General features: G+C 32.1%; 1 protein-coding gene across 1 annotated transcript in view; it reads right to left on the bottom strand.

Moving 5' to 3' along the window:
- Window positions 1-3,466: 3,466 nt before the first annotated feature.
- The window catches only part of LOC139820053 (cytochrome P450 4C1-like), a 19,854-nt gene continuing 13,706 nt past the window's right edge, over window positions 3,467-9,614 (bottom strand). The window contains exons 7-13 of the mRNA XM_071789978.1: window positions 7,385-7,487; window positions 6,253-6,358; window positions 5,954-6,060; window positions 5,733-5,801; window positions 4,901-5,069; window positions 4,167-4,346; window positions 3,467-4,091 (exon numbers count right to left, since the gene is read on the bottom strand). Of these exons, the coding sequence (XP_071646079.1) occupies window positions 3,913-4,091; window positions 4,167-4,346; window positions 4,901-5,069; window positions 5,733-5,801; window positions 5,954-6,060; window positions 6,253-6,358; window positions 7,385-7,487 (913 nt within the window). The 3' untranslated portion in view covers window positions 3,467-3,912. The remainder of the gene's footprint in view (window positions 4,092-4,166; window positions 4,347-4,900; window positions 5,070-5,732; window positions 5,802-5,953; window positions 6,061-6,252; window positions 6,359-7,384; window positions 7,488-9,614) is intronic.

Here is a 9,614-nt window from a genome sequence, read left to right as displayed (position 1 = left end):
ATTTCTGAGAGCTGGAGTGCGCTATCAAGCCACGCTGATGGATTGAGAGGGTGATGATGCGTGGCTCCGTGCAGAGTGATTACTGATTAGTAACTCAAAGGTCCGTGATTCAATTCCGGCCCGGCCTTTGTCTCGCATATACCTCGTTTCTTGTTTGATGGGAACTTAAAGATTAAAGATTCATATGATTTAATAATCCGTTTAAGAGTTTAAAATGTTGTTGTTGACATATTGCAAGTGATAGACGGTAAGAGCTTAGTACCCAGCGTCACTTTAAATTACAAAAAAAAAAGATACATTGAGCGAGCGAGATAGTGCAAGAATGAGTGAGAGAGTGAATTGAGAGTGCGAGCGAGATAGCGCGCGTTGTATGCATGAATGAGGAGAGTGAGCGAGAGAGTGAACGAGCGAGCGGGAGAGTAAAAGAGCGAGCGAGATAGGCGCACATCGGCGCATTGCTTTTTTTCGCGTGTTCAGCGGTCGACAACGTTATTGTATTTCGCGGCAAATTTGACAGTATGACGATTGTTCGTTTTAGTGGTATAAGTATTTTGTAAATCTTGTAAATGTGAACGATTATCCTTTTGTGTTTTGCGATTCGTAAATTGAGTTTACATGTTGTGATAGGAAATATAAGCGTTAGTGAAAATAAGATTAGTATAGTAAAGATTAATATAAAGTACGTGTTATACTCGGTAAACATCAATTAATAACATTTGAAGAAAAGTAGAAATAAAATATAATCTGATTAATGAATAATAAGAATAATAATAAAGTTACCGTGATAACACATCTATAATAACACGAATGACATTATACGACGGATACCGGAAAGTTGTATAACATTCCCTACATTAAAGGTCTCAGCGAGAGACTTTTGCGTATCTTTAATGATCATGGTCTTCATGTTCTTTATACAGTCCCTAAGTCCCTTGATTGCGTCATAAGGAGGGGGAAAAATAGGCTGGATTGTTTCAAGCAGACTAACTTAATTTATAAAATTAATTGCGGAAATTGCGATGCCACGTACATTGGCCAAACCAAAAGACATCTCGAAACACGCATTAAAGAGGATAGGGCAGACATCAAGAAGCATGTCAGCAACCATTCCGTTGTTAGTAAGCATCGTACCTCTTTTGATCACGAATTCAAATGCCATAAAACTGAGATATTACATTGCGAAAAACAAGTTAGAAAACGCGAGATCGCAGAAATGTTTTTCATAAAACAAAATAACAATACAATCAACCTACAGAAAGACACGGATAATTTGACCGGGGCATATGATATAATAATAAAGAACATTTAACATCGATCGTGATCAGTGTGCTTTTGTCACCCGTGGGCTGCTGACATGCATTTCCCACATATACCACGTCTTTTACATATGACGCGTAATTGTAAGTTATATAAACTTGTCATTTTATATTTTATACTTTTCTTTTCATCTTATTTTTTCATAATTTTAGATCTTGACTTTTGGATTGTTGGCACAATGCCAGGACTGAATTGTTTGTAAGAGATATGTAACTTGAACACTTGATAAGGACCGAAAGTGACGGTCGAAACGTCGTGAGATAATAAATTTATATATTGCCAGTCAGCGTCGATTATTACTACTTCTTTTTAATAATAATAAAGCTTATATACATATTTGTAAGTGCAGGCTGGCGAAAACTAAAACTCCTTTAGATTTACTTTCTTTAATAATAAAATATTCTGTTTACACTATATTTAATTGTACGTACATGCGCAAGAGATTGGATCTAAATTAATTTCAACAGCATAAAAATACTATGAAAGGTATACATAGGTACATCAAATCTCTTTATGGAATTAAGATATACATATGTAATCGTAAACGAGTAATCACAAAACAAATTATAAATTATAAAACGCAACACAACGAAAGAACATGCAACACTTAACAGAACAGAACACTTAACAATTTTGTGCCAATGAACTTTTTGCCAACTTCTTTTTGTTAAGTGCTATAACTTTCACAATGTTTAACATTTTTACAATTTTCGAACGTCAGCATGTGGGGAATACATTTAAATTTAATACCCTTTTTGCGTTTTTCCTTTCAGGCACGCCGTACAGGAGCTATTACGTACACCGTAGTCGAGCGAAGAGATGACTCATAACTCCTACATTTCTTAATATTTGTCCATATAAAAAATACTGTAAATGCACCTAAACATGTATTTCAATATCGTATACACCATGAACATGATTGGCCTACCACTTTGTCACAAATAAATCCTGAAATTGACCCTCATTTTCGGCCGCAAGAGAGTACTACCCCCTTAAGACGTTTTTAAAATGACGTCTTTAGATGGTCTAAAAAATAACGTCTTATAAACGTTCATTATTAGTCGCCGACGTATTTAAACCAAAAATGACTAAAAATAGACGTCATTATGCCCCAGCTGGGCAGGAAGCAGTATCAAAATATTACGTCATAACGACATTATGGAATGACGTCAGTATAATGTCATTTTTAAAAACATAGTCGCTTTTTGGTCATTTGACGTCATTTGTACAAACATGATTAGTATTTGACGTTAAAATGACATATGCTTGCTACCTGGGTATCTACGTAGTCTACGTACACACATAATTAATACATATTTTATAGTGTGTATTTAATCATTATCACCGGCCTTTGCCTCGTCCGTTGCTGGACAATAAGGCTTCGTCCACTGCTAGACATAGGCCTCTCTTTTAACAATTGCATTGTTTTTAGAGGTTTTTAGCCATTTTTCTATTACACTGGCCAATGCGGGTTGATATAGGAGTAAGATTGAGGTGGTATCTCATAGCGATCGTCGGCCATGAGTGCTTAACGTCTCTTCCGAAAGACGGAGCACCAGTTTTCCATCTAGGGTTAACTCTTTGTCCGCTAGATGAAAAGAGCGGCGTTTTTACTGGAACAATTTCCAATGGCCTACCGGGATTCGAACCCGGTTCCCCGGATTACGAATCTGGCGCTCTACCCATTAGACCGGCCGATCCGCATTTATATTATGTATGTTCAATACATAAAACATAATACACAAATAGTCCTTCCTATAAAGATTTTTTTCTAATATTGTAGGATTATTGATAAATGCTTGTGGAGTCGGAGTAAATGCTTAACGCACGTTAATATTTATTCTGAGCAAGTAATAAAGATTAATTATGACAAAACGATGAAATGAATAAGTTACGATGCAAATATAAACTCTTAACTCTGATGTCTTTTCCGATCACTCGTATCTAGTCTCGTATCTCGGACGAACGTAACTCTTACTGTCTTACAATAGTCTCGTATATAACTACTGAATACTCTTATTATAGCAAAACGTGCACGGAAAATAATCCTACAATGTGTTATTCTTTATTTTTTTACGCTCTACAAGTTAGAATATATTTTGTATAATTGCGAGCATTTTAAAGATTAAAATAAATGTAATGTTATTGATTATGTATAATATGTAGAATATTTTTTATTTTTGCTATATTTTTTTAACGGAAGGATCCCGTTTGTCTGTAAAAAGATTATCAACATAAGCATTATTTGCGCATAGGCATATTATACATGCAGTCATATTGCACAGATACAAGTTACATTGACCATATTATACACACAAATGCACTGCAAACACACGATTATATATATTGCACATATAAAATAGTAAAATTATAGAAACATTTTGTATATATGTATATTATTATGACTATATAGTAATATAATTGTTAATTTAATATATATTTTATATATTTGTTACATTTCCTTTATATTTCAATGTTGTACCGATAATGACACGTGTGCAAAGTGTTACTATTACGACGCTATTGACAATCATTTTGTAAGCAAATAAAACCTTTCCTTTGCCTTCTACGATGTTCATTAACTCGGTATTTGCTTCAAAGGCTTAAATTCGTTTTACAGACAGGGATAAATTTTACACGATGTGGCTGAGCAGGGCGAAGTACCAAATCAACCTTCGGCCGAAAGTTCTTTAAATAATCAATGGGTTTCAAGTAGAAATTGTGTACCAGAAGAGCTATCATCGCCTTCATTTCCAGCATAGCAAATCGTTGACCTAGAATTTGGTACATATCGTAATCTGTTAATATAACATGATATTACACATCAGCTTATAAAAAATACAGCTTACCGATGCAGTTACGTGGTCCTGCACTGAATGGTAAATACGAATAAGGATGACGATGTCGGATCTTCTCAGGCAAAAATCTATCAGGGTCAAATACTTCTGGATTTGACCAAAAATTGGGATCTCTGTGGACTCCGTAAATATTAAGATGCAAGAATGTTCCAGCAGGTACCAAATATGACTCTAAAAAGTATATCGTACAACAATTAAAACTTAAAAAAAATTTAAGCTGTATTAAAATTTTAAAATTGAATATATACATATAATACAACGTAGGAATAGTTAATAGTTGCCTATCTCTCTAAATTTCTTGGAGTGGGAATACTGCCACTCCAGTGAGATTTCACTCTTTTGGAGTAAGATTTCACTCTTGTGGAGTGAGATCTCACTCCAAAAAGAGTGAAATGTTACTCCAAAAGAGTGAAATCTCACTAGAGTGGCAGTATTCCCACTCCAAGAAATTTAGAGAGATAGTTTGCAAGATAAAAAATGTAATGTAATTATTATTCAAATTTTACTAAGCACTACTTGCTTAACATTATTTTCTAAAAATATTGTATGTTGTATTAAGTAGATGAAGCTTTGTACATAAAATTTTGAAATATTATAGATAAAACTTATCTATAAAAATATACAAATTTTTACATCTTTGAAATATACGGAAATATTGCCTTTTATGCGTATTTGATGACATTATTTAATAATTTATACAAGAAAAAAATTGATTAGATGCATACGTAATTTTACGTCTTCCCCAGCAATTCGTGATATTCCAAATGCGCTAGGATATAAGCGCAATGCTTCCTTTATACATCTCTCCAAATATGGTAGGTCTTGCAATAAGTTCATAGTAAACTTTTGCTCATTCTCTTGCAAGGCAGTATTGACTTCGTTCCTGACACGATCCTGTATCATCATTGTTAATTAAAAGGCTTCTCTTGTTATTGTGATGTTTATACGTGGAAACAAATATATATCTAGGAAATGTTTATTTTACAAATGTTTTGATTAATTCATTTGAAATATGTGTATATAAATTACACTTAAGATATAAAAGAATATTTGAAATATGTGCGTACGCTTAATCGTGTGCGTGCGAATATTTTCTATATACATCTATTCCATATCTAAACTAGTAATTCAAAAAAGCAAATTGTTTACATATACACATATACACACTTAAAAAATATTTAAAAAGTTAGATATTTAATCGTCCGTCTGTATACATTTTCTTTGCACCCTCGGAGTGTATACGTGGGTTTATCACGTTCGATGCTATTTTTCTCTAAAGTATTTTAAAAAATTTGAAAAAATTCTTCTTCTATAAAGAAGAGAAGAAAAAATTCAAGAAACTTCTGTCTACACTGTAGTTGAAGATTTTATAATTATTTCAATAAACATCGTTAATTTAATATTTTCTGGAAGGCTCGCAAGTTTTATAGTTATAAGCAAATATCATTTTGGCTTGGACGCCATAGACTCACGTATACAGACGGAAGATTAATAAATAACTTTTGAAATCAATTAATTTCTTTGGCTTGGAATATTAATTTATATTTGACGATATACCTGAATGTCCTTATGCTCAGCTAATAGTGCCGAAATGAAGCACAGACCCATCGCTACAGTATCATGACCCTATAATCGTATACATCAATGTATTATAATATATGTTATGTATGTATAAATAATGAATAACATTATTTATTATTTATAGACACATATATTATTTGCACATATATTATAATACATTGATGTATACGATTGAGGTTACAAAAGAAATTATGTACCGCAAACATAAAAATATCAACTTCCTCTTGAATATCTGAATCAGTCATAAGGCCATCGCGAGATGCTGCTATTAGAAGATCCAACATTGCAAGCCGTTTTCTTCGTACTAAATCGAAATATGTAAACATGTCTGTATCAAATTAACAGCTCAATTCTTCTGTGACGTTTTCATAACATAAACTTGACTACGTTAAGAATTTAAACTATAAGTATAATATTTATAAGTTGTAAAATATAATTAATAAAATTAAACACTAACCAGATTTAAAGAATAGCTATACCTGATTAAATTACGTACCTCTTACCGGTTCTGCGTCATTTCTCTTTGTCGACGTGTCATTATAAAAAATTTTTAAGTATTGACCATTAGTGCGATCATGATAAACTTTTCTTTCAGCAATTATCTATGTATAAAATACAACATTATAATGGTTCTTCCCCTTACAAAAATATTTCACCGCTTTTACACCTTATATAGATCGTTTTTAGCCCGTTTTATCATTTTTATGTCCGCAGCTTTTAGCACGCGCAGTCTACTGCGAAAGAACATGATGAGTATACGCGAGTATGCGTATATGAGTATTTTTGAGTAGATTGTCCGTTTTTAATACTCGCTTTTCAGTTGATGAGTGACACACGTTAGTACGTTCCTTTTTTATTCACAAGAAAATATCCGCGGATTTCGCCCGATTTTAACTCTTATGGTACATACAGGGGGATTTCGAGTCAGCTCGATTTCTATCCATCGAATCTCATAAATGCTGAAAAACTCCCACTCCTTATCTCCTTCTTATCTCTAAATTGAAGTACATTTACTCTACAAACACAGCACGTATTTACCACTCAAAAATACTCATAAGAATACACGTTATTACTACTCGGATATACTCGTACACAATCCGTTTTAACCACTCGTTTTTAAGCAAAACGGCCGCTTTGCGCTCAAAAAACGCGGCGGGTCGTACTCACTGAACCAAATGCACGTTTTTACTACTCAAACTGACCATTCTTGCGGTCCAAAAATTTTTAATACGTTAATAATGTGTTGTTAACATTTACAAATTATAATTTTTTTACACTATACACAGTAAAAAATTTTGTGTACCAAATGTCAATGAAAGTCCACTCTAAATTTTGTGTTAAAATAACTCATTCATCGTGTTACTTGTTGACATTTAGAAATGTTATATCAACATTTTTTACAAGTTATTTTTACATTATTGTAAACATACATTGTAAAAAATGTCCATATAACATTTCTAAATGTCAACAAGTAACACGATGAATGAGTTATTTTAACACAAAATTTAGAGTAGACTTTCATTAACATTAAATTTTTTACTGTGTAATTATGTTGCAATTTCTTTGTGTTGTAATAATTCTGAATAAATAACGTCTAAATATAATATTAATTAGCATTTTTTGCATACTCGTTTAGTAAATCCATGTAATATCTTCAGTATCTTCTTTTGCTCTCTACCTTTCGACGTCAACGAGAATATCCAATCGCTGTGCAGCCATTGCCTCAATAGTCTAAAAAATTAATAAATGTTAGGCATGTTACTTTAAGAAGATAATAATGTAAATTTGGAAAACATATATTTCTTTAAGTTTTTTATACTTTTACAATTGGTTTTATTTCATTAACTATATAAGAAGAGAATTCATTAAAACACTAATAAAATTATGCTAGAGACATTGCAAAATATTATATATAGTATAAACATATTACACCTCTTTTTAACAATTCATTTTTTAAATTTGTTTCTATTTCTTTTTAAATAGATAATTTAACATACACGTAATTCATACATTTCTAATTAACGAAAGTGATAATTTACCTTTACATTAAGTATTGTATTATTATACTTATCTGATCATATAATTATACAATACGAATTCATATTCTTACTCCCGACTGCTGCCAAAACCGAAGTTTGGCGACGACGAAAGAGTATGGGTTTCACCGAGGCCGAATCTTTGTTACCTTAATTAGTTCTCGATAACTACAACATACTTTGATGTGTGCTTCCGTATATAAGTTTCTTATTGATCAAGCAAGGTTTATAGCGTATAATTATCATTATTACAACTTTAATAGTGTTGTTTGATCCTTGCTTGATCAATAAGAAACTTATATACGGAAGCACGCATCAAAGTATGTTGTAGTTATCGAGAACTAATTAAGGTAACAAAGATTCGGCCTCGGTGAAACTTATATTTTAATAGGTTATTAGGTATTTAGGAGCATGAGAAGGAGTGTGTGTGTGTGTGAATGAATAAGGAAAGGATTGTAAACCAAGTCCACTTTCTGGCTGTTATGCTAAAGTTAATAAACTATATATATACATAACAGCCAGAAAGTGGACTTGGTTTACAATCATATATATATATATATATATATATATATATATATATATATATATATATATATATATATATATATATATAATTATCATTAATCGTTGTGTTAATAAAAAAGCGAAAAAACGATATATTATGTATTTATATGTTCTCTTATTGGCTATCGACTGAGTTACAGAGGAAATTGATTAACGTCGATGCATGTTATATTTGGCCGGTACACTGTAAAAAAATTGTGTAAAATTACAGGTAATTTTGAGACTCACTATAATAGGTGTAAATTTCTACACATTTTTAATTTGTGTAATTGTAATACAAAATTACTTTTTCCTTCCGTTCTGTAATTCTGTAAAAATACAACTATTATATTGTATAATTGCAACTATTAGAAGGTCTCAAAATTACCCACTATAAATAGTTGTAATTTTACAAAATTTTTTTACAGTGTAGTTAGATTTAGCTTTCGAATACCGAGTGCGCATTTAAAAAAATTCAACATGGCGGACTTAGCACTTCGATATTAATGAATTTTTATCTCTAAAAGGATGCGTTATATCAAAAAAAATCGCAAGAAAAGCATTTATACTTCAAATTTGACGCAGAATATGACCATATTTTTTTCAATTACAAATTTTAAGTTTTGATTTTTTGTCCGCCATATATGGGTCGCCATTTTAAATTTTTTTTAAATCCATATACCCCTAACGTAAAGTACACGAATGAACACACAATTTAAATGCAAAACAAAATTTTACTCTGTGGTTTTGTAATTTTTTATTGTATGACTCTCTTTTTTAGGCGCCATACTGAGTCCGCCATTATGAATTTTTTCAAATGCGCACTATTCGGTTTACGTAAATTTTGCACCCAGGAAAAAATTTTAAACCCTCACAAATTTTGGGCGTGGCGGTGTTCCGGTTGACATGGAATGTCCCATGTATGTATGTATATATACAGGATAAGCGGATCACTGCTCATGGGCAGCTAGAGCGGGTAAAACTGAATCGAAAATTTTACTGTTGTAAGTATTTCACTAATTAATGAGAAAATAATTAATAAAGATACGCGAATCAAGATGCGTTTGTGCAATTCGACGAGAAGGAGCAGTCCAATGTTTACGTTGCTAGGTCGCGGCGAGACATTGGCTTACGTTCAGCAGAACGCCAACAGTATTCCAACTGTTTTAATTCTCTGCTAAACGATTCTAAACACACCTAAAGTCTCAACACCGTTCACTCAGCGGTCGCCTAATTTTCAGCGAATTAAAAGTACGTAAAACGTCAAGCTGTCAAACAA

Source organism: Temnothorax longispinosus, chromosome 10 (assembly GCF_030848805.1).
Source record: "Temnothorax longispinosus isolate EJ_2023e chromosome 10, Tlon_JGU_v1, whole genome shotgun sequence".
In the NCBI taxonomy this organism is placed as follows: Eukaryota; Metazoa; Arthropoda; class Insecta; order Hymenoptera; family Formicidae; genus Temnothorax; species Temnothorax longispinosus.
This window is presented reverse-complemented; position numbering and strand designations above follow the sequence as displayed.